This window comes from Ochotona curzoniae, unplaced genomic scaffold (assembly GCF_017591425.1).
Source record: "Ochotona curzoniae isolate NIBS_2020 unplaced genomic scaffold, NIBS_Ocur_1.0 contig_2318, whole genome shotgun sequence".
Lineage (NCBI taxonomy): Eukaryota > Metazoa > Chordata > Mammalia > Lagomorpha > Ochotonidae > Ochotona > Ochotona curzoniae.
This window is the reverse complement of record NW_024465419.1, coordinates 12,674,078-12,701,215: the sequence shown is the minus strand read 5'-3', so window position 1 is coordinate 12,701,215 and position 27,138 is coordinate 12,674,078. Positions and strand designations below refer to the sequence as shown.

At 36.4% G+C, this 27,138-nt stretch overlaps 1 protein-coding gene across 4 annotated transcripts in view; it reads right to left on the bottom strand.

Moving 5' to 3' along the window:
- VPS13B (vacuolar protein sorting 13 homolog B) overlaps positions 1-27,138 on the bottom strand; it is a 595,475-nt gene that overhangs the window by 364,177 nt on the left and 204,160 nt on the right. For all 4 annotated transcript variants that reach the window (XM_040972638.1, XM_040972637.1, XM_040972639.1 and 1 more), the window contains exons 20-21: positions 11,073-11,182; positions 5,951-6,098 (exon numbers count right to left, since the gene is read on the bottom strand). In XM_040972638.1, the coding sequence (XP_040828572.1) occupies positions 5,951-6,098; positions 11,073-11,182 (258 nt within the window). The remainder of the gene's footprint in view (positions 1-5,950; positions 6,099-11,072; positions 11,183-27,138) is intronic.

Sequence of the window (27,138 nt, the reverse complement as noted above, 5' to 3'; positions counted from 1 at the left end):
GTTGTTTTCAAGGCTGGTTATGAAGGAAGGAAGGAAATTAAACTATCATATTCTGGCACTTTCACTTGAAAAGCCTCATTTAACATTTTCTAACCTTGTACAAATTCTTGACCTCTTCATGATTGATATTTCTTAATTATAATGTTAAAGGGATATATTAAATAATTTATTGCTAGATTTATACATATATGCATATATGTATATACTCCCAAATACTTTATCATCCAATAATCCTATTTTACGACCTCACTTGCTTCAAGTGTTATTAAACATGTACTACTTATGAGATCTGCTGTATTACTAGAATTATCGTGTGATTCAGTAAGGTAAGGCTTCATGCATTTTTCTTCTTATTCAAGAATTCTGTGCTCAATTTTTGGCATGCTTCTATTATGTGAATTTCAAGTCTACTGATCTCTTCTGGAACATACAGTCTCCTCATCTACTAATCCCAAATAGTTCTTCCCTTCAAATGTTAGAGTTTTCATTCCTAGTGTGAGCTGGGTTTATTTAGTGTTTGTCTGCCTTTTTCTTTACTCAGTGTACCCAACTTTCTAGATATATCTCTCAATAATTATAATATGCATGTATTTAGTAAAGCTGACAATTCTACCTTAATTTTTCAGCTTATTTCTATCGACTAGTTTTTTTTTTTCCTAGTCATAGTTTCCTGTCTCTTTGCAACTCTAGTAGTTTCTGATTGAATGTTTGACATTGTTACTTGAAGGTACTTCAAAATATTTGTGGAAAAATTAAAAGCATGAACTTATTTTGTTGAAAATTTTTCAAAATATATGGAAAATGTATATTATAAAAAATGTGTTTTTAATTCTATCTTTCAAGAATACTATTACCTTTGCTCATTGGATGCTTTAGCCTCACAATTGAGAAATAGTCCTCTAGGGTCCCTTCTTCAAGTACTGCATGATCAATGTGAACTGAACACCATGACAATAGGAATGTGAATGCCTTCCAGCCCTGTGTGAATCTGTGGATGATTAGGCTTACAGTTTTATGTCATTCATCGCCCAGTTATGTGGATGCTCAAACAATGCATGCATCTCTTACTACTCAGCAAACACACCCAAGAAAAAAAAATATTGCTCTTTCTATATCTCCTTTTCCTTTTTTTTTTTTTTGGCTAAGCTTTCTCTAACATTATCCCATAATTTCCAGTCATTTCTGCCTCCCTAAATGTTAATCCCTGTCTCTGCAATTTAGAAGCTCAGTTTGAGATGTCCCACCCTGCTCAATGTTCTGGAATGTGCCTTTAGCCAGAAAGCCAGGACAACCCTAAGGCTAATCTCATTTGTATCCCTTCTACGAGGGATTGAAGTCCTAAATTGCTTTTTGTTCAATGTCTACATACTGGAATTTTTCTCCCATAAGTTTTATCCAGTTTATTAATCGTTTATAGAGGAATATAAAACTAAACAATGTTTTTCCATTATGTTCACAAGCCAACAAGCTATATTTCAGTTTATACCATGCACACAAAATGTTACATCATTTTCCCATCTTCATCATTATCTTGGCAGTAATCAAAGACTTTAAAATTTATAAGCCTTCTATTAACTAACTATGCATGTAATACAGTTTCACTTAGAATATATGAACATTAAGATAAACATGATTTGTATTTTTTTTTAAGAATTGCAATTTAAGGCCCATCTTTCTTTTTTTTTTTTAAAAGACCAATTTATTTGAAATGCAGAGCAACAGAAAGAGATGTAAAGGCATAGAAAAACTGAAAAAGAGACTGCTGATAGACTACCCAAATGGCTCAAACAGCCAAGACTGGACAAGATGTGTAACTAAGAGCAAAGAACTCCTGGTCTCCAACATGTGTAGGGGCCCAAGTACTTGAGCTATCTTACGTTACTTTGAAGTACTATATTAGTTTATATATAATGTATAAGTAATATATAATATGCTTTAAGAAGTTTTCTTCTCCGTCATAAAAAAATTTCACCCATTATACATTTAAATAGCAGAAGGCTAAACTTATAACTGTTACAAAGGGACTGTACTGATGTGATTCTTTGGGGAAAAATAATGGGAGGGGAAAACCAGAAAGGAGGAACAAAGAAAGATGAATCCTTCTACTTACAAAACTGTACCATGGAAAACAACTAAAAAAAAATTCACCAAGAGTTTGAAATTCATGTTCATGACATTAGACAATAAGACAGCTTCTAGGCATTCCACATTTAAAAACAATGGGGGCCTAGTGCAATGGCTTGATTGGCTAATACTCCCCCTTCAAGCACCAGGATCCCAAATGTGCACCAGTTCGAATGTGCACCAGTTTATATCCCAGCTGCTCTACTTCCCACCCAGCCCCCTAGTTACAGCCTGAGAAGAAAAGGAGGATGGCATGAAGCCTTGGGACCCTACACCTGTGTGGGAGACCTGGAAGAAGTTCCTGGCTCCTGGTTTTGGACTGGCTCAGCTCCAGCCATTGTGGCATTTCAAGAGAGAACCAGTAGATGGAAGATCTTTCACTGTTTCTCCTTTTCTACAATTATATCTGCCTTTCCAATATATAGGTTCTCTAGTAGATGGCTTAGAATTTTGTGATTATATATTGTTTTCGGGGGCATGCTTTTATTATAGCCTGCTCTGACCTACCTACTTATCACTGACATAGCGCTGCTTGCTGTCAACACATTCCCAGCTGTCAATCCATATTCTCCATGCATTCACTCATCAGTACTAATTGAGACTGCAAGAGGAAAAGTTAGCTTCTTGCTGAATAATTTAAAACAAAAATTAAACCCACTGCAGCATGAGGAGTTTGTATAACCTGTTAGATGTGAACTTTACATAACCACTGAATCATACATACAGAAATACGACTTTTAAGCACAGAGATAAGGATTTATATCTGTTAAATACAAAGATAAGAATTTTAGTAGGGATTCAAGCATAAAATCAACACTAATCTCTCTGTTCACTATCACTTAGAAATAAAAATATGAAGTTCATAATGTGAATATACTTAACACTACTCAACTGTACACTTAACATGTTTTTAAAATGTCAACAACCAAAAATTGTGCAAATACACAAAAAGAATTTATTACAACTTACTACTGAGAAAAAGAACACTTGAAAGCAATAATACTCACATTTAAATGTAGGTACAAATTCAAAGAAATAAAACATGCTTTTAATTTAAGAGAGACAATATATTTCAATTAAAATAAATAAAACAAATCTGTGAAAGTTTAATTCTAAGTAAAGGCATTCAGCAAAGGAATACCACCGCCAAGTTCTCCAGCACCTGAGGAGAGACACTGTATACATACAAGATATATAATACATACAATATAAACACTATGCCTGTATTTTTTTTTTTACTTTCTATAAATGCCTACAAACCCCAAGAAGAGGCATTAGTTTCGCAGGTATAACTTTTTCAGTCAACTTGAGTAATAAATTTCATTTGGTGGAATACTGATGGTCTTACCTATAAGAGTACTTTCAGGATATTTGAAGTTGTTAAAAATGATAAAGACAGAAAGGGGAAGCAGGAAGGTGTCTAGTGCAGCAGCTAAGAGAATGCTTAAGGATGCGTGCTTCCCATGCTGGTGTATCTGGGTTCCAATCCTGGCTCTACTACAGATGTCACTTGTGTGCTGTACATAACCTGACAGGCAGCAAGTGGCAGCTCTAGCAGCTGGGTCCCCTCCTTCTACATGGAAGACTCACCAGACTGAGTTCCAAGCTCCTGGCTTAAGACATGAAACAACATTGTAGCTCCCTGTCTTGCATTCTCTTTTTGTTCTTCAAATAAATACTAAAAAGGAATTACCTTCATCTAAGATTTAAAAAGCCATCATTTATATTTGTGATTTGAAAGAAAAATCACATTGCTACTTTCATAAGTTGCCCTCTGATTTTATTCACTTTCCTAAGAAATAATCACTTCTTATAAGGACATGAAAAACCATAATAAACAAAATTTTTTAAAATCATTGATAGCACTTATGAATTAATGTGACTGACATGTGAATTTACATATAACTTTTCTACACATATACAGAGGCATTTCAAAATGTGAGTTGATATGCAGATAATGGAAATGTACTTTTACCACTGGATAGCTTTTTTATTGAGGTGGCGTTTAAGAAACTTTGTTAACCACCAAGTGAGATAACTAAAGTCAAATAAACCTTAGAATGATATCTAAACAATAAAAATGTGGAATTTTATGTACAAAAATCAGCACAAATTGCAGATGATCTGTGATACAAAATTAGAAATATGTGACTGACACGGCAAGTTGTACCACTGCCTGTGCTGCCAGCATTGCACATGGGTGCTGATTCAAGTTCTGGCTGTTCCACATCCAATCCAGCTTTCTGCTTATTACTTGGGAAAGCAGAGGAAGCTGGGACTCAAGTGGGAGACTTGGAAAAACCTCTTGGCTCCTGGATTCAGACTGACCAACTCCGGCCAATGTGGCCATTTGGGGAATGACCCAGCAGATGCAAGACCCTCCTGTCACTATTTCAGTAACTATGCCTTGCCAGGAGCAATAAATAAATATTTTAAAAGAACTAAGCATATGAATTCTTATCAAAAGCTCAACATAATAAAAGGATTGTGAATACTGACAGGCAGAATTTAATAATTTCACACAATAAATCAACTATATTGCAGCAAAAGAAATATAGATTAATAATTGTTATGAATAAAGCTCCACAAAAATTTATTTCAGTATCCTTTTGTCTGATAAGAAAATGATACTACATCTTTCCTTAACTACAAATGACACAATGGGTGTTCAGCACAATGGTTATTATGTTTGTGTCCCATAGCCAAGCACCTGGGTTTGATTCCCAGTGCTGGCTCCAGGTCCGTGTGTCCTGCCAATGCAGACCCAAAGGCTCATGGTTCAGTCACGACTAGGGTTCTGGGGTTACGGCTCTCACTCAGGACATGCTGACTGTATCTAGGCTACCTCCCAACTCTGGCCACTGTGGGCACCTGGGGAATGAACCAACACATGGGAACTCACTCTTCCTTTCAAGTAAAAATATGTTGTAAGTCAGTTTGAACTTCTTTGTTTACCTAATCATACCTTAAAGCTCTTAAAATCAGTGATGATGGCTTATATTTCTGTCCTCAATTTTACTTAAAACAGTCTTAGAACAGATATGTACAGAATGTTTTAACTTACTGGAAATGGTAAATCACTATCGGCATGGCTGCGAAAATTTGAGATACAAGAAATAAAGCTGAAGAACTAATTAAAACTATAACATTCTTTATAAATCATAAAACAAAAAGTTAGGGTTAAATTTCATGTCAATAAAATATTTTTATTACACAAAAGAATATAAAATCACTGTAAGGAAGAACGCACTTCGTATTTGCACACATGACCTAGCTAAGAATGAGAGAAAGACAAAAAAGAAGATTGAGACTATTTTATGGTTTCAACTTCATTTAAAAGAGGAACACATTCTACTGGGAGTTGCTTCTACATAAGTGTTCTGTGTTTCCACTTATCTTTCAAGCAGAGATAGCACTGGCTTTTAATTCCAGTTGTGTTTCAAAGATATTCATGTAGTAAGAAGCCTCAGAAGACAATTATCCGCACCCTTATGAACCAAGGGCAAGCTTACGTAAGCTGGCAAACATAAGCACCCCCTCTAAGGAAAAGGTTACGCATCCTTTCTATCCAGAATAAAAGGTGCGGGTTCCTTAAACTCAACGTTCTTCTTAAAGGTCCACCATATATAACTGGCACCTGGCTACTTTCATGTCACCCTGTGAAAATTAGGTTCAGAAATGTGAGTACTCTGATTACTGCTAATATTATCAGTAACCTAGTACTTTGTCACCATTTCAGGGGTTGTGTGTTATACTCTAGCATTCAAGATACTATGACAGACTGACTTGTGAGTCACGGTTTAGTAAAACACAGCTTCTTACATACCTGTTACTGTTTTTGTTTTGATAGGGCTGCTAGCATACTCAGAAGCCTGATAAGATTGTTGCTTTGCCAAGGGTGCACTTCCAACTGACACCTCATCTTCTTTCCTTCTGCTAACAGGCATAACAAGAGGAACAGCTACCACAGGCTGCTGCAAAAGGCCAGAATGGGAAACTGAATTACTGACCTGTTTGGAAGAAGTGAGTGCTAAGCATATCATAATTGAAAACAATCTGTCACAGGTTGAGACTGTATTTACACACCCCTGCCTCCAAATTCCTTTCCTGTTCTAACATTCAGGAGTGTCCCCTGATCCACAGTTGACAGCTTCAAGTGGATGTCTAAAGCCACCAGTCATTTTAACACCACCACACAGTGATACAATGGGTTCCTCCCCTGGGAACCCGTTAACCAATCCTGAATTTAAATACAAGAAAAAAGTTGTGTCTGAATAGAACATGTATCAACTTCTGTTCTCATTAATTCTCCCCCAAATAAAATAATTACAGTAATTATAATGCATTAGGTATTATAAGTAATCAAGAGTTGATTTAAAGTATATACAAGGATGTACATAATTCTATATGCATGCGCAGTGCCGTGCTATGAAAGACATGGCTTACGCAGACAAAGGCATCCTTTGCATTTCCTAAAACCAATTTCCACGGATACTGGTAGATGACTGTGGTGATTTTTCCTATGTATATGCAAATTTACAATGCAGTTCAGTTTATATCTTAGACACAGTAAAAAGATAAATAACTAATAAAATAGAACTACTACAAAATTTCATAAAGCAAAAGTTATGAAATTATTTCTGTATTTGTTCAATCACATTTCCAAAATGTGCTTCACAACTCTGGGAAAACCAGGAGCACCTGGAAGTATCTTGCAGACAAAATTTTAGTAACAAGGGTAAGGATAATATGAAATAATAAGTTAAAATTAAAATACCCTTTTTCAAAATTATGATGCCTAGAAAAAAGTTCTAGTTATCAAATGATATACTTAGGAGCATATACTTTTAATGTGGTATGTCCATGGCAATACACACATTTTAAAATTTTAAGTGCTGAATAACTATTTCATCTGACAAAGTTATATCCATACCATATTCAGGAAAACATAAAAAAATATCTGTAGTTATGGCAAAGCTGGAAAACATTAGGATCGGTACTGAGTGCATGAGTGCTGAGCTGGACAATAAAGCAGCTGTTTCATCTTTATTCACTGAAATAATATCTGATGTTACTGCTGATGACGCCCAACACAATCTTGTCAGATTTTTGGCAAAATAAAAAACAAAGGTATTTTTAAGTTTGCAAAAGGATCAAAGATCAATGGTGAACTGAGTGGAAAAGAATCATCAAATGTTGGATTGTAGCCACAAATTGAGAAGGAAATTGCAGTTTGGGAAAACAACAGATGATAACTGTAATATTGCTGGATCAGAAGGAGAATCTGGCATGGGTGTTGGTCAGTCTGCAGTGCAGTCGGATGATATTCTCAACACCACTACAACCAAAGTCTTCACAGATAAAACAGCCAAACATTTTAGCAAGTTACAACAAAGTACAAGATTCAAATTAATATATCAACAACACTGACAGAAGATGTATGTGTTGCAGAGCATGATATAGTATCTGAAAGGCGAGATTAATGAAGCGGTCATAGTGACAGTAAAAAAGAACAAACAAATCTTTGGGTAGCAGAAACTCGGTCTTTATTCTCACACAGTAAAGATTCTTGAAAAAGCAAAAACAAAAAGCCTTTCTCAAATGAGAGTAAGACATATTATATATATTCATAACTGTATTCAAAAATTCCCAATAAGTTCTCAATATACTCAAAATACTCAATAAACTTCAAACATATTTGTTGAATGACTGCTAATATGATGGTTCATGCGAAATACTGAAGCAGGAATAAGACGATTGTTTGAAAAATTGGATACTTCAGGCCAAAATATCAAAATAGGATTAGATATTTGGCATAGAAGCGAAAATCCCCTTTGGGACTCCTGCATTCCTCCTCGGAGAGCCTGAATTCCACGTCTTGTTTCCTGTTGCTCTGTGCCTGGGAAGCAGTAAAGGATGGTTCAAGTCCTTATCTTCCCATTTGGAGACAATGCCTTTGGCAGGCATGTGGGGAGTCAACAGCAGATGCTTCTTTCTCTCTCCCACATTCTCCTGTGGCAAACTGCCTTTCAGTTAGATAAACAAATCTTTAAAAGTATATATTTTTCCTGACATTGTAGGTATAGACAATGGTACAGAGTTCAGCATTCTACTGGCAAAATATATTCAACAGTTTCATTGGGAGTCCATCTCCAATTTGGAAAAAATCACAAATAAGTGAATAAAACAGTTTAAAAATTTGCTTTATACACTTGTTAGAAGTTGCACTTCAGTCAACAACTTTGGGGAAAATATAAACGTTGGTATTATATCAATAACACATTCAACCTCTTTTATCCTGAATTTGCAGGATATGAAATAAAAATGTATAAAATTAAATCAAAAATAAAGTTCAAGTATTTATTTTTTAATGTATTTTGAAAGTTTTATTTTATGTACTTTATAAATACAGGTTTAAGTGTGTAATGGAGCCAGCACGGCAGCATGTGAGGTGAAACTGCCAGCTGCTCCTCCTGTGGCCCAGCTCTACGGGTCAGTCAGCTGGGGAGGGCACAGGGGACCAAGGATCTCTTCTCTCCTCTCTCCCTCTCTGAAACTTTCCAAATAAATAAGTCCTTTTTAAAAGAACATTACAATTTGCCTTCCTTTCTCATATTCTTCTAATTTTTGTCATGACATATCTTAACTTTATACTCACCAGCTTAATCCTACATTAAAGAAAGATTTCAACAAGCAGTACTTCATTTGTTTTGAGAGCTCTCATCCACTGGTTCATTCCCAGTGTGAGCAAGGCCAGGCTGACGCTCAAAACAACAGCCAGAACCAGGCCTCATCTGGGTGGGAGGGACTGAACTATGTGAGTCAGCACCTGCCACATCCCCAAGTATCTAGAGGCAGGAGGATGGAATGGAGAGCGGAGCTGGAACTTAAGTCAGACATGTCAATGTGGGTTGTAGGTGATTCAGTGTCTACACGTTACACCCAACACATATCACTAGTCATCGGTTCATATCTCGGCTGCTCCACTTCTCATCCAGATCCCTGCTTATAGCCTGGGAAAGCAGTAGGGGATGACCCAAAGCCTTGGAACCCTGCACCCTCATGGGAGGCCCAGAAGAAGCTCTTGGCTTCAGATTGGCTTAGCTTCAGCCATTGTGGCCACTTGGGGAGTGAATCAGTGGATAGAAGATCTTTCTGTTTCTCCTTCTCTCTGTACGTCTGACTTTCCAACAAAAATAAATAAATCTTTTAAAAAAAATCTACACTTTGCAAATTACAAGTTGCAATGAAAATAAAAACTTATAATGAAATTCTTGGCTGAGTCTTGTTTAGTAGTCTTAACTTCTGAATGCCATTTTTTACATTCTACTATATTAAAATTTTGTAAGATCTAGGTCTATTACATCTTTCATGACAAAAATACAGTACATACTTTAGAAACCCATTCCTACCAGATTCGCACTTCAATTCACTCATGAACTGAAGAAGGATTCTTTGGTGCAACATTTTTTCATCTTATTTGACCCTTGTCAAACAGATCAGATTTTAAAATTTCCTATGATTTTCAGCTAATTAATTATTCTCTCATATTCCCACTCATACCCTGCTTGTGAGAGGTACCCATCTTTTTTATTTTAATATAATTCTGGACAAACATGTGCAATACATTTAGCATCTACTACAAATGGCACTACTGGGGCTGGTACTGCGGTGCAATGGGTAAAGCTGCCCCGCCCCTCGCCTGCACCAGGTAATGTTAGCACTCCAAATGGGTGCTGGTTTATGTCCTGGCTGTTCCATTACTGATACAGCTTCCTCCTAATGGCCCAGGAAAAGCAGCAGAAGACAGTCCAAGTCATATGTGTGGTCTGAGATCTGAATGAAGCTCCTAGTTCCTAGTTTCAGCCTGGATAAGCCCTGACCACTTGGGAAGGAACCAGGATTGAAAAATCTCTCTCTAACCCTGACTTTTAAATCAACAAATACATTTCTGTTTGGCCTTTTCACAAAGATCAAGTGTAAATCAACAAATATTTTAAAAGAAATGGCATTACTATATTTCTTAATATTCAAAAAATATACCTACTACTCCTTAGGTAGAGAACATTATTATCAACCAGAACTTTTTTTTCTTTTAATCTGTAGCTCTGGTGTCCAACACACAGCATCAAACTCTGTAGATAATTGTTAAAAGGAAAAACTGAACAAGGGTAGAGATGCTAGAAATTTCAAGATGAAGGAAAGAATGTATAGTTTTATTTTAGTTCACATGTAATATAAATTTTTCAGCTACTACCTTTAAGATACTTCATAAAGGACACAAAACTATTAGAAATAGAACAATGGAAAAATACAACTAACACAAATACGGTCTCAAATTCTTAGTTATGCCAGTGGCTAGCTGTGTTACTGTAGTTAAATGAACTAATGTGTATTGAGATTTACTTATCTAAAAAAATGAGAATAAGACCAAATGTCAGAATTACACTTAGGTATCCTGACACAGAAAATTTCAGTTAAGCATTTTAGAAACTATAATCACCTATGTTTTACTTTGTAATTCAGACACTTTTAAACAAAACATGTATCTGAATCATTCTACATCATCCCCATGCCAGGATTAGGCATTCAAACAGGAAGAAGAAACGCAATGAGAATAAAAACAAAACCCAATATCTACTGTGAAAAGATGTAATATTATAAAAATAAAAAGGATAAAAGGTAAAAGCAGCCCTGTTATTGTTCTTTATAAATTCTGCATTAAAAGCAATTATAAAGAAAGTAACTTTAACAGACAATAAAATTCTTTCCAGACCTGGTATTTCTTGTACAGAAATTAACAAATAGTGTTGTTTATGAAGAGTACAATGGGGGACAGAGAAATTGTTATATTTATAAACACAGAGGCAATGAAAAGACAGTAATCTCCACTAAATAACTGAGAAAAAATTTTGCCATTGAGAAAAATAATTTTCAAACACTCTCACCTGTGGCATATGTCTACTTGCTCGTTTCTGAGGAACATAGATGAGCCAAGTATACAAGATTGGGTCAATATTAACTGCCAGGCCTTGTGCACTGCAAAGAAGTACAGCACCTGTAAAGAAAGATTTTAAAGTTACTACAGTTCAACATTTTTTATCTTCAAAGGTTGCAAATTTCTCATAAGAACCAAAATAATTTACTTTTCAAATATCATAACTCTATAGAATAAAGGTTTAAAATGGGATACAAAATTAAGAGAAACAGGACTTTGTTAAAATCACATGCAATTGTCAATCAACTCCAGAATTCTATTAAACAAAGATCATCACTATCATGTAATAAACATATAGTATGCGACAAAATTTAACCTGTATTGTTTTTCTACCAACTCTTTGTATCTGAAAGTGCTAATAAACAAGAAAGAGAATTTCTACTAAATACAAAATGGTTTTACTAAGATCTTTGAAATCAATTAATGAAGCACAATTATAGTTTAAATTCATATTCAAATTCAAAAATATACATTTTTGATCTTAATATTTAAAAGACTTTTCAAAAATCTACATAGAATTAAGATACTTCAGTTACAATTAAATTACTAGGGATTACTTCCTTCCATAAGAGCTAAGTAATGACATGGCAATAGAAGAGGTATTCCTTTTTGTGGGTATAAATGCTTTCTGCAATAACCTCTATTGTCTTATTTCACACAGTGCCTGCATTCAATAAAAACTGACCTAACAGGGCCCAGCACAATGGCCTAGCGGCTAAAGACCTCGCCTTGAACGCACCAGGATCCCATATGGGCGCCTGTTCTATCCCGGCAGCTCCACTTTCCATACAGCTCCCTGCTTGTGGCCTGGGATAGCAGTCGAGGACGGCCCAGAGCTTTGGGACCCTGCACCCACTGGGAGACCCGGAAGAGGTTCCTGGTTCCCAGCTTCGGATTGGCGCAGCACCAGTCGTTGCGCTCACTTGGGGAGTGAATCATTGGACAGAAGATCTTCCTCTCTGTCTCTCCTCCCCTATGTGTATCTGACTTTGTAATAAAAATAAATGAATAAATCTTAAAAAAAAAACTGACCTAACACACAAAACAAAAAGGACTTGCTTCACTATCAAATGAGGAAACAGTCAGAAGCACTCTCTAACGTGACTCGGACAACAGGATGATCTTCAACCAGGGACTTTCCAAGGACTCGGATAAACGTGTTACATAACATGATACAAAGGAAAGACCACATGCAGGAACTGAATAAGGGTTTCAGAAGAAAACAAAAAAGAATAAAAGGAAAACTATCGTTTTTCAAATACAATTTTAAAAGCCAAAAATTATTTCAGAAATTCTTTTAAAATTAATGAATAAACATTCAAAAAGCTCAGTAAATACCCTTCCAAAAGGAAAAAGACATACATGCATCATGATCTAAGTTAAAAAAACATGTAACAGCATCTGCAGAGTGCTGAAAAGTCAGCACAAGTTTCTCCAGCCATTGAAATGACCTTCAAAAGTAGAGACAAAATGATAGCAAAATCATGGACGTATTTGAAGACAAGCACTATACGAAATAAAAGACTATACCAGGTAGCAACGCAAGGCTAGAGAAAAATGTAGTACACTAGAAAAAATTAACATGGAAGAACTCTCATATTCTACTTTTAATCTGATCTGTGCACAGTTTCACATATGAAAGAAATATAATGTTTAAATCTCCCATTTCGGCACTGGTTTGAGGCCCCAGGGATCCACTTGCAATGCAGGTACTAACTAATACGCCTACGAAGGAAGCAGAAGGCATAGTGACTCCCTGTGCCCCTCTCACCCAGCTTGGCGACCTGGATACAGGTTCTGGATCCTGGTTCCCACCTGGCTGTTCAACAAGTAAACCAGCAGAAAAAAAATTCTCACCGACTCCCCATGCACTGGTCATCCAGTGGTGCATTTTCAACTCCAGGTACTGTAAACCTTTTGCTTTAATTTCATACCTGTGATTGACTGTTTTTCCTGACTTCTCATGTAAGGGAATGTATAGTGATGGCATAATAGAGATCATATTCAAGATGTGAAGATACAATGCAATATGCATCCCTACTTCCAAATCAAAGACAGACTGCCAATGAAACTGTTGGATATATCTAGACAGTGAGATGCTGGACTGACATTGTCTGTACTAGCAATGTTGGGACACACTTAAATAGCAGACTGATGGAATCACGACTCCTTATGAAGGACTATACTATTGTAATAATACGGGCAAAATCAGTTGGGGGTGGAAATTTGGGGGAGGGGTAGGAAAATCCTAGACACTATGGAATCGTACTACAAAATTAAAAAAAAAAAAAGAAATTCTCGGTGACTCTCCCCTTTCTTTCAAATAGATACATCTTAAAATTGCTCCACGCGGTGTACCCCAAGGTTATCATTGTCAAAAATCTGTGGATATTATGTAACAACGAGCAACAGCAAATTCAATTAAAAGCTAGATATTACTTTGAAACTAAAAATAAAAAGATTCATGCTATAATCAAATAATGTAGAGAGAAGCAAAGTAGCCGTCTGTAGATTAGTCTAAAGTATTTCCCACAGTGTTTTAAAAGCTATTTGTATATATATATATATATATATGTATGCCTTAAAATGTGATAGAATTACACAGACTTATAATTGGCAAAACTTTTTAAAATCTTAGAAAAGAATGTCAGACATGGAATTACAACAGGTATCCAATGATTAGAATTTATGTATGCTCCCAAAAAACAACTTTGCAATTGAGTTCATTCTCCATTTTTCTTTCCTGGGTATCAAAACCTGCAACAATGGCAAGGCATTAAAATAAGAGGTCAGGGAGAGTGGGCACCACAAGGTGGCGCTAATATTCCCAGAATTAGCTGGTAGACTATTCCAACCACTCAGATATGTTCTGGATGAGATTCTTCAATTTACAGGATTACCAACAATAATGCCCACTTAAAGAGAAAAAAGCAAAACAATACCAGCTTTGGAAAGCTGGTTGTTTAGGAAAGTGCTTTTGATTTATTTAAAGATGGAGAGAGAATGATGATTCCCATCTTTTAGGTCACCCCCCACATGCCTACCAAAGACTATGGTTGAACCTGGTACCAAATTCATAGGCCAGAAGCTCCATCTAGGTCTTCCATATGAGTGGCAGTGACCCAATTATCTCAGCCATCAACTGCTGTTTCTCAGTATCTGACTCCATAGTATGACATCAAACCTCCAGGAAGGAAAACATTCGAATTTATAATCCCACAGAACTGACATTTGGGTTCATCAGCCTCCTCATTTGATTATAATATTTTTTTATGTAAAGGAGGCAATTCTATAAGCAACTATCTTTGTACACACTATACCAGATGATGAATAAATTGCAATGAACCATAAATCAATACTTTGTCAATAGTATAATAAAATGGTTTAGGGGCTAGAACAGTGGTGTATCATATTAATTCTCCGCCTGCAATGTTTGCATCCCATTCCCACTGGGACAAAAGTACAAGTCCTAGATGCTCCACTTTTGACCCAGCTCCCTGCTTTTGTGCTGGGAAAGCAGCAGAGGCTGGCTCAAGTTCTCGAGCACCTGCAACCATGTGGGAAACCCAGAAGCAGCTTCAGCTCCTGAGTTTGTACTGGCTCAGCTCCGGCCATTGCAGCTATTTTTTAAATAGAAGGCTGCTACTGTACATGTAAATTGTAAGCTTCCTGCACATGAGTATTCATTCACTCACACACACACACAAATACTTCAAAGATTCCAGGAAAAACAGAATTAAAACACATTTCATTTTGGTTCGAATTACTGTGAAAATCTTGCATAATTTAATTATATGCATTTTTCCACATATTTTTGAGTGTCTCTCTGTTTAATAAAGCTTTCTGTGATCTTTCAAATGAAGTTAAATTCTCCTGTTGTATAATTGCTTAACATTTATCAATCCTTATTCTTGGCATTTATTTCAACTGTACATTATACAACTACCTGATTCTCCCATCATACACCCTAAAATTTACATGTTGTATGTTTTTACATTCCTATGCTATTACTACGCATTTATTATTCCAACACAAATATAAGTAATTTTCAAGTGAGCTATAATTCATACAATTTACAGTAGATAAATTATCCAAAATTTCCTTTAATCATCAGAAATAATAACCACTGTTATGTTACATATTCTTGTAGATTTATATTTAGAATCACAGGAATACAAGTATAATTATATATTATAAAAATATAATCACATCTAGGGTTTCCACATTTAACAAACAAAACCATAACATGACCAGCTAACTTCAAGTTTTAGATTGAGTACTTTTAATGTCTGAAGTACTGTCATTCATCTAATGCTCAAAATCACCTAGGCACCTTTTATTCTGACAACTCACATTCCCTATGACATACTGTTCTGCAATTGAGTTTCACAATTATGGATTTTTCCAATTTGTGTTTGTTATATTCATAGGAAATACTAAGTTGTATTAAGAATTTTTAGACTTATCAGTAAAAAAGGAAAAAATATGTTCATATTCACATAAAGTGTGTCACATCCCATAGAACAACTCTTTCATGAGGCAGAACTTGAAGACATGGCAAATTTTAAGTGCTGCAATTTTTTCAAAATAATCAAAGATGGGTATTTGACAAATTTTTTCACTCTGAAAAAACTCCTCAGATTTAATTTCATGTGCATTCCAAAAATTAAGCTACTAATTATATGTATTTAATCATTGAAATGAGAGAAATTTATACTTAAGGACAGAATATTATATAAATAAAAGTTAGGAGGTTCCTCATGTAGGAAATCTATCATAATGATGGTGCTTAACTTTATTTCATGAAGACAAAATTACACAACCTAAAATGTAAACAGCAAGCCAAAGTCTCTGCTGAAATTCAGCTTGTTTGACTTTAACTAGAAGATGGTTGCACTGAGGAAGCAGTGTCACCTAATTGACGTCCTTGCATTTAGCATTACAGAAGTAAAACAAACGACCTCTGCCTGGCATCTTAAAGTTTATTTTCAAAGAACATTTTATTTACAGTACTGATTTCATAAATAGCTAAGAAATAAGTTTTGTTAGCAACATAAAGCTATAAAAGTTATCTGTGTATAAATAGAAAAATCGTATGGCAGCTGTTCAAGAGGAATGATGGCTCAAGCTTCTCTCTCACGTTGCCAACATGTTCTAACAATAAAACAGTAATTGGTACAGGCAACAGTACCAGTTTACTCAAATATACATTGTTAGAATGAACAGTGGCAAGTGGTAGCATATTCTAAACAATATTTCCAAGCTTCGATACCACTTCTTAAACATCAGTCCTAAAATGTTAAAAGATTGAAACACTCCTATGTGTAACTAAGAATACAAATACAGAATGCTTGTGAGGCCATTACTTGTAGCAAAGTACAAAACAAATGCAAAACATGAAAATGCATGGTATACTCACATAATTCAATAACAGAGTGAAAATGAATGATTGCAGTTATATTGCTATGTGCTGCAAATCATAAATTTATAAAAAATGAAATTAGAAAATGAATATAAATAGCATGGTAGTAACCGCTATCTTTGGCTATATGACATACCAACCAGAGAGCTTAATGGCTTAAAATAACTCACACTTATTTGGCTTGTTATTCTGTAGGTCACCAATCTGAGTGAACCCAGATGGAGGCAGTTCTTGGTAACTTTCAGTGATCTCATATGAGAGTCCCACTTAATAACTACATTCATGTGGAATGTCACCTGAGGTGAGCGGCCTACGAGACTCGAGCACCAATGTCCTCCTCAACATGTTTTCTTGTATTCCAGCTAACTCTTCACTTGTTGCTGTCAGTCTTCCAAACGCATTAGAAAAGCAAATGCAAGTGCTTTCCAAGCCTCCCCTTATGTTTGCTAATTATCCTCTGAACAACTCAAGTTATATACCAAAGCCAAAGTAAAAGGGCAGAGGAATAAAATCCAACTATTATGAGGCTCCACCACACAACCCTGCTAGGAAAAGAGTATGTTCAAGATAGAAATTTATATTATCTACCACAATATCACTGAAGGACCCCACCCACATATATAATGGAGTAAAATACACATATAGATACATACACAACAAAAACAAATACAAAGCTACTGAATGGAACATTCCAGCTTCAAACGCATGGTTTGGGACAGAGAAATAAGAAAATATTGAAAATGTATGTAGAAGAAATTTTAATTTCATTAAAGCAATTGCAAAGGCATCTGAAAACAATCTGGAATCACTCAACAGATTATGTTTGAAAACTAGAAGCAGCATCTAACTCTTCCGACAAGACTTACTCCTGGGATCCAGTGCAGGTGGTGTGAGGGGAATATGCGCTGGGTGGTGTAGCTGGGGTTGCTGGTGCGACTGAAATATAGTGCTTCTGAGCTGAGGCTACCACGCACACTGCCCCAAGGAGTTGGGCATGAAGCTGAGAAACACGATCTCAGGGCAGATCTGTCTGATGAAGAGACTGATCATAAGCCAGCAGGCATCTCATGGTGGAAGGGGGCACTGGTACAATAGAGCATCCTGGCACGCCACAGCAATGATGTAATGATAATCTACAACAAGGGCGCATATTTGTAAAATGCCTCTTGAGGAAAACATGAAGCATGAATGTCAGCCAACAACTGGGAGAAAAGGAACCCTTCTATAACTGGTGATGTGAAGTAAACTAAGGGAGCCATGACAGTAAACAACATATAGGTATTAACATTGTATAAAAGGAAAATAAGCTGCCATATGATACAGTACTTTCACTACTGGGCATATAACCAAAGGAACTGAAATAGGTATACTGAATTTCAATATATTGAAATATATATTACCATGTTAAATGCAACATTATTCACAACAAAAAATACAATCAAGTTAAGTGCCCACAAAAACAGATGAGTGGAGAAACTGGAGTTTATACACACAATGGAGTACTCAGGCTTCACAAAGGAAGAGCTGACCTTTGCAATGACAGGCGTGAACCTGGAGGACACAGGCCAAGTGAACAAGCCGAGCACATATGCATAAAGTCCAAACGGCTAAACTGACCAAGGCAGAAGCCTAGTGGTGTGGGGAATGGGAAGATATCGACTCTAGATAAGATAGAAGATCAAAGTTTTGAGATATATTGCATGGCATAGTGACTGCAGTCAATGAAAATGTAAATTTCAAAACAGCCAAAAGATGAAACTTAAAATGCATCGCCATAAAAACAAAGATAATCGGGCCGGGCACAATAGCATAGAGGATAAGTCCTCACCTTGCACGCCCGGGATCCCATATGGGCACCAGTTCTAATCCCGGCTGCCCCACTTTCCATCCAGCTCCGTGCTTGTGGCCTGGGAAAGCAGTTGAGGATGGCCTTGGGATCCTGCACCCGCATGGGAGACCTGGAAGAGCTCCTGGCTCCTGGCTTCTGGCTTCGAACTGGATCAGCTCCAGCCATTGCGGTCACGAGGGGAGTGAACCATCGGATGGAAGATCTTTCTCTCTGTCTCTCCTCCTCTCTGTATATTTGCCTTTCCAATAAAAATAAATAAATCTTTAAGAAAAAAAAATCAGAAACTTTCTCTGGGGCCACTTTCCCTCCAGCTGTGCTCCTTCCCTTCCCAGGAAAACTCTGAAAACCCTTTAAAAAAAAAAAAGATAATCAAAGCAAAGGATACATTAACTCATTTGATGTAATCAGTTTGTTTTGTGCTTGAATGGAAATATCACACTGTGTCCTAAAATGTATGTAACTATAAGCTATGCATTCAAAATAATTATAAGTGGGACAAATGTTTGGTTGAGTGCTTAAACTCCACTTGGGTTTCCCACTCTGAAATCAGTGTGCCTGGGTTCAAGTTGTAGATGAACTTCTATTCCCAATTTTCTGTTTCTGTGTGACCTGTGAGGCAACGGGGCCTAACTGAATTAGGTTTCAGATACCCACAGGAGAGCCCTCGGTGGAGTGCTGGGTTCCTTGCTTATGTCAAAAATATACAAACTCAAAAATAATTCAAACTGTCTTTACTAAGTTAAGCCAAAACCAGTACAATTTACATGAAAATAGTATTACCTAAAGAAGTTCCTGATGCACACATTTCTGAAGAATTGATTCTTCTACATATGTAATAAAAGCTAAAGAACCATCTAAATTGTAAATTCTTTTAAGAGACATGGAAGCATTTTTCCACTTCATCAAAAGGGAAAGCAATATTATTTTACGAATCTGCTAGAAAAAATACGTGAAATAATTTTTACTTTAATCCAAATGAGATTGTGCAATTACACTAAATTTCAAGATAAACAAAAAAAATGTGGTTTATTAGAAGGCTGGTATTTTAAGGTTTAAAATTACTATAGGAAATTTTTTAAAAATCTATATTAGAAGTTTAGAAAGAAATGGAGTCTAGAAAGAAATTTTTAAGATTTCAAAGTATATGCCTGAGCCCAGTACAATGGTTCAATTGGCTAAAGCCTCATCTTTTAAGCACCTGAATCCAATATGGGCACTGGTTCATGCCCTGGCTGCTCCACTTCTCATCCCAAAAGCAGCAGAGGATGGTCCCAAGTCTTGGGACCCTAGACTCTCACAGAAACCTGGAGGAAACTCCTGTGTTCTGGCTACAGATTGGCTCAGCTCCAGCCAATCACTTGGGGAGTGAACTAGGGGACAGAAGATCTTTCTCTGTGTGTGTACTTCTATATATATCTTCTTTTCCAATAAAAACAATCTAGAAAAAAAATGTTTTGAGATCAAGAGTTATAGGACATTGGGTTACGCTGTCTCTTGTAAGGTCAGCAAACCACCATGTGGGTTAGGATCCTAGCTAATCCTGAATCCAGCAAATTGCAGTAAGTATACCTGGCAGTAGCAGATGACGGCAAGTATTTGAGTTACTGTTACCCACATGGGAACCCTGGAGTTTCCTGGCTTCTGTCTTCAGCCTGACCCAGCCCTAGCTTTTGCTGTAATTTGCGGGAGGGAGGGTGGTGGGGAATGTGAACAGGCAGACAGCATATTCTCTCTCTCTCTCTCTCACTCGCTCTTTCTCTCACTCTGTATGTGTGTGCCTGTGTGTGTATGACACAATCATTCAAATAAATCAACAAATCTTTTTTAAAAACAGAGATATCAAATGTTCTGAAGAATACTCCATGACAATGTAATTAAGTAAGAATATAACAAGAGCGTAATACTGACATTGTATTAGTAAACATCTTTTCCACACTGTGTCTCTTGGGACACTTAAAGAATTCACTCAATGAGCTATTCAAAATATATCAAAGAACATTTGATTTGACCTTGAATTGATTTTTTTTAAGTCTGTTCCCATGCTTGCATAAATGGCTATTTTTATGAAAGGATTAACATGGTAACCATAAATCTTAACTTTATTAAGTCCTGATTTTTCTATTTCCTTGCAAATACCTGAAACTCGTTAAAAAAAAACTTTTAATCCAATCATATCAGATTTAACATTGAGGCATTTCCCTTGTGAACCACAAGGCAATTATTGGAAAAAAGATAAGCCATGTGTCATTATTCAAATGATCCAACAAATTGTTGCCCTGAGTTGAGCTGACAGTTTCACATAAGAACAGCTGTATTTCTGCTATTTGATTTGCAAGTACAATTAACTGTAAGAAACATATTAAATTTCAGAATTATTTGCAGTAAAAATCCTCTTATCTAATACACATTGCTGGAGATGTAAAAATGCTGCCATAAAATTCAAGTTCTTTCTAAAAATTACTTCTTTTCAATTAAGATATACATTGTAAAAAAATTGAATTTAAGCTTTATTTTATATATCTCAGTATATTGTTATTAAAATTATCACACATAGCTACAATGATAACCTCAAAATACTGACAACTTTTTTTCGATCACCTATTAAAGTCTGTATTACTAGTTGACACATTCTTTCTCATGGACACGTCACACCTAACATCTCAATGGAATCATGTAGTTCAGTAGCAGTTTTCATTCACGCCCATAAATTTTACAATTCAAACAAAACTATGCACAAATAATACCTTGATGTTATGCATGTGGATAACATAATCAACTATTTCTAACTGAAAGGGCCTGGGATTTTCCTTTCCACTTCCAAAAACAATTTACTTTTAAAAATCTGTATTTTAACATAATTGCCAGTGCCATTCATCCTAATAAGTAGGGAAATTCAGTAAAACACTCATAAAATTATCTTATCTGTCCTATAGCTAATAAAGTGCCATATTTCAGAAGTAAGCAATAACATAGTAATGCCAGACTGACAGTTCTATCATCATTTAGTTATCACTGTAGTTACTGCTGCAGATGACTAGCTTTCAAGACAATGATGAGAGTAGACTGCCAGCAGCTATCACTTAGGTTTGAATTTTCTACTGCAGACCTCATTTCCTGACATGAAACAGATAAATTAAGATAACAGAGGAACTTCTTATCCTTATGTTGAAAGCAGCACAGAATTTAATGAATGTTCAATAAAATCACCAATGATTAAATAGTCTGAAGAGGATTTTAACAAACCCAAGAGTCAAAGCAGAAATGTGATGAACAATTCATAATCTGAATAAATAAGATTTTTCTTAAAGAGTCCTTACTGCAAGAAAAATCAAAATTGGCCTGAACTGTTTCTGAAGCAAGGAAGAAAGGAATAAAATCTTTGCCTGATGGCTTTTAGATACTCAAAAATACATGTTACTATAGGAAATCAGAGATTCCTATATTAATTAATTTGAAACACAACACAGGGTAAGTGTTTGGCATGGCAGCTCAATGCCCCCGGGACGCCTGTGTTCCATTTGAGAGTGCCTGACACATCCGGACTTCAGATCTGATCCAACTGAAGTCGGCATGTATCCTAAGAAACAGCAGATGACAGCCCAAGTACTTGGGTTTCTGCTGCCCATGGCAAGACCCAGAATAAGTTCCGGGCTCTGGTTTCCTTCTGGCCCTGTCATTGTTATTGCTGTGAACAGTTATTACACAGTGAACTAATGTTTGATACAAATAAAATGAAAGTGAACTACAAATAAATTTTTAAGTGGAAAAAAAGGGAGGGAGATACTTATCATTTCAGTTTTGTTTTCAGACAACGAGTGCGTCAAAAACTTCTTGAGTAGCCTACATTACTACCATGATTTCTAATCCTTCACTTTCACTTCACAAGTAAAAATTCCATTTCTCATGAAAATGGTAGGAGACAACCAGAAATTAAAACATGAATAATTAGTACTTGGGCAAATACAAAGGAAGAGCAAACAAACACTTAGGAGATACAATTAATTCGTGATACACTAAGGGAGGGTAAAAAAAAAAAAATAAGGCATAAGCTTAAGTTGAGGGAAAAAAAACAATTTTGTTAAGTGACAGTTCTGAGAATGAAACTTTTTTTTTGACTCTTAACAATACTTAAATTTCCAAATTCTTTGTCTTCCCAAGTTTCAACCTAAAACACATACTCAACACTGGTTTCTGACTAGGACCTCCTACTTCCTAGAAATGACACACTAGTAACATATGGTGAGGACAAAACTAATTATTATCATGTATGTGATCAAAAAGTTTTAATTAGGGATATTTACCCATGAGCTGCAATGTCAGCACCCCTTGGCGGCATCACTTTGAGCCCAAGCTGCCCCACTTTTGATCCAGTGTCCTGCTAATGGTCTGAGAAAAGCAGCAGGGGGATATCCAAGTACCAAGTCCTTGTGCTTCTGCCATCCATGTGGAAGCCCAAGATGAATATCCTGGCTACTGCCTTTGTCCTGGCTCAGCCCTGGTCTTTGTGTGGCCATCTAGGGGTGCAGCTGCACATAGATCTCTACATTCCTTCCACTCTCCAACTCAAAGAAATAATTAAGAAAGAGAGAGAGAGAGAGAGAGAGAGAGAGAGAGAAAGGAGGGAAAAGTAATTCTGAAATAGAAATGACTTTGTTATTCCCAGAACATCTGGCACTGTCTAGAAGCATGTTTTACTGTCACAACTGAAAGCGTAAAACTGCTACCTTGTGTCCAGGGAAGCTAGGAACCACGCAACAACATACAAGACAGTATTATCTAACACAAAATGCCCAGCATGCCGCTATCAAAAAGTAACACTAAAATCTAGTATTTATGTATTTAAAGTTAGGATTGCTGATTTGCCATGTTACTGGAAGCTGTCAAGATGGTATTAAAGACTCTACTTTGTGAAACGCCAGTAGGGGTATTGTCACAGGACAAACCAGAAAGATAAAGATCAATCTGAACGCTTAGCGGTTATGTTCAATGTAATCACTGCAGCTGATGGCTCAGAAAAAAAAAGTTACATCAAAAATAAAACCCTGGAACTAACAGGGTTTTTCTCTTTAAAGCAGATGGATTTCCTTAAATTACTAAAAGCACACATTGGATGTCAACACAAAATAAAAAATGTAGACATAAAATTCTGATCAGAATCCCCAAAACTAATTTTGTCCAGATAAGATAAATAAACCACATTACACTTCCACGCAATTATCTTTTCAAAATCAGTAGCCCTTCATTTTACTAAACACATGTGTAAACCAGGATTAATTCTAAGACACACCATCTGCTTAGTACTTATTAAAAGAAATATTTTCAGAATTACTCAGAAAACGAAATTGAAGTTTTTATATGTCTCAAAACAATGCAAGAAGATTAAAATTTCTCTCAATGTGCTTCACATGACTAGAAAGACAGTATTTCACAAAATGCCAGCTTCAAAATCCTACAAATGTGAGCTTTGCCAAACAAAACAGATCTTAGAAATCATCCTTAGCTAGAATTCACAAAAGATTTTTATCCCTAGCATCATAAATTCCTAAGCTAATAAGTACTCAGGTGACAAAATAAGCACAGTAAATCTTCACAGAAGACTATCTTAACCTAATAATTAAATAGGCAAAGCTACCTACATTTTTAACCTAGAGAAGGAAAAGTCAAATAAATTTTCCTCCAGCGCATAATGCTTTGAGCAAGAAGCTGCAGATGCATGAACTCACACTTGTTTTCCATTAAAGAGACAAACTGAAACTCACAATATATCAAGGGATATCATAATTGACCTAAATAGTAGCTATTTCCTTCTTTTCACAAAATGTCCATTTTCATTAAGATGTCCATTTTACGAAAAGACTAATACATGCAAAATGTTTATTAACTTTTGGGCCTGGTACGATGACTCAATGGTTAAATCCTCACCTTGCACACACCAGGATCCCATATGGGCACCAGTTCATATCCCAGCTGCTCCACTTCATCCAGTTCCGTGCTTAAACCCTGGGAAAGTAGTAAAGGTGGCCCCAAAGCCTGAGGACCCTGGCACCCTGTATGCAAGACTCAACTCCAAAGAAGTTCCTGGCTTCAGATGGACTCAGCTCCAACCACTGCAGTCATTTCAGAGCGAAACAGTGGATGTAAGATCCTTCTGTCTGTCTCTCTGTAGATATGGTATAATTTTCTAATAAAAATAAAAAACCTCTAAATAAAAGTTTATTAAATTCTCAGACCTGTTAATAATAATCTGTAAAATACTATCATCTTAGGCTCATCTGTTAGATCTTTTCTCTTACATGATTCTTGCATCAAAAAAGAATAAACTAGCTAGATATCAGCTTGTGCTGAACGTCAAAGGTTGTCATTTGATTTAGCATCTCAGACTTCACACCTCTTTTTCCATCTTGGCTTCTTACTTTATTGACAAAGGTGACAGTAACTAAAACATGCATATACACTCCAATTCACTATTTTAAAAGTTTCCAACCAGTGCCTGAGTTTGGCACTGCAGGTAAAGCCACAGACTGCAATGCCAATACCCCACATGCATACTGGATTACGTCGTGGCTGCTCCACTTTTGACACAGCTCCCCACTAATGGCATAGGAAACACAAAGGAATATGGACCATGTGTTTAGGTTGCTCCCATGAACGAGGGAGATCTGAAAGAAGCTACTGGCTTCTGTAGGGCCCAACACAGGCTGTTGCAGCCACTGGGATAGTGTCTTTCTCTGTGACATTCAATTAAATGAATTTTTAAAAAGAAGACAAACAACAAACAACAACAGAACACCTTCCCATACTGATTATGGGAAACATTTGTAATGAATTTCTTAGACAAGTGCACAATGAGAAATTCATAGAAAAATGGAATTTAAAAGTTGATTTTGGTGCAAAACTTTTGAAATCAATGCAGTGTTTGTTTATTCATGGACTATCTGAAGGTCCTTCATGTGTATTTCTCATATGGTGCTGCTTCTAATTGAAGCTGGAGAGACACAGCCTTCTTGTTTGGTATGCTTGATGTGTGCTACGTGAGAATACACTACAAATCAAGAAAAGCACAATACAATTCATAAGATATGTTAGGAACTATGCTTAAACCTCACAGAATGTGTTAATAAGCTAAGTAACATTCGAATAAGAGTTCCTAAAGGTTAATATAGATTAAAAAATATATAGATTAATATATATCTATGCCAATGAGAAGAGCAAAAGGAAAGATCAAATATATAAACACTCCAAAATACAAGATGTGGGCAATACCATCTTTCTGTTCCACCAGCTTATCATACAACACAGTGACTGTTCTATTCTTTAATTTGGAAAAAAAAAATCAGCTTATTCTTTTAAGAAAAAAAAAAAACGAGTCAACAGAGACTGGACAAGGAAAGGAGCACCCCAACCACATTTCCTGAATTCAACAGGGGTCTGAGATGGTGCCAGGTTTGATTAGGCGCTGGGGAAAGCAAAAAGTGTTCCCTGTAAACACAGGGAGGAGGTCAGGCAGGCCTAGGGGCGGGGCTTTGTTCTGCCAGCAGGAGGAGCCATGCCCACAGTGAGTGGGCCTTGGGTAGTGAGTGGCCCTTCTTACCCCCACCCCAGCAGTCTGGGGTGGGACTGGCAATAGAGGGCTCCTGCAGGTGGTCTCCACATGGCAGGATGACTCTCACACCCACACCACCACTACACTCTCCAACCCCTGTAAACAGTTGAACAGCTCACACCCTTCAGCACAGGATGAGGATCCCAGACAGGAGGATGGGCTTCAGGCAGCCTAGGAGCTGCCAGGCCTTCTGCAAGAAGAGCTGGACTCTGCTGCACTGGCAAGCCACCAGGGGGCTGGTCACAGGTTTGTCACTTCTTACAATCTCGTGAATTTGCCTGTGCTTTGACACAAAATTTTGCTTACATTTTACTCATTTCTTGTTCTATGGAGGTAATGATCTACTCAATACCTTAGAAGCAAGTCCACCACAAAGACTTCTAGTTTAAGTAAAATTGCTGAATAAGGCTTTTGCTAACTTGACATTTTGTGGAAAGATTAAATGTACTGTAGGAGCCTACTTAAAACTGTGTAACCATGAGTAAAGAAATCCTAACATGGTTCTGTCCTATTAAAGGGAAGAAATCTCAAACAATTACAGCTTTGACATTTTTTGTCCCCTATTTCTCAAGTGTTTTTCCACTAGTGGAGAAATGTGGAAAATGTATGAAACTTCAAGTCACCTTAACATAAGTTTCATATTCATTTATATTTTATGAAGCTCAACATATATAATGACCAACAAAACTGAAACAATTCAGCAAGAGAAAATTTTTAAAAAACCAGATAAGAGCTTTTAATATTATCCAGAGAATGGTGATTTCTTCCAAGACACTTATAGGAAAAGAACTGAAAGGATTTATATAAATATTAAGCCCCCGTAAAGAAGCCTGTTTCTCTCCAGCAGTTATTCCATCTTCCTTCTAAACAGAACTCCAATATTGTTCAGGAATCTAGCATATAAAAAGGAGGCATATGGCTTAGGCTGAGCTCATCACATTGAATCAGAGAAGTTATTTTTTTTTTCTTTTAATCCCACAGATAAAAAGTGTCCGTACTATTCATATAGCATATGTGGAATTTAAATTAATACAAGTTTCTCATATTTAAAGTAGTGTTTTCAAATCAAAAAATAAGATTCTGTATGAAAATGAATAAGACTACTAAGGAGAAACAAGTCCAGAAAGTAAGTTATATCAAAC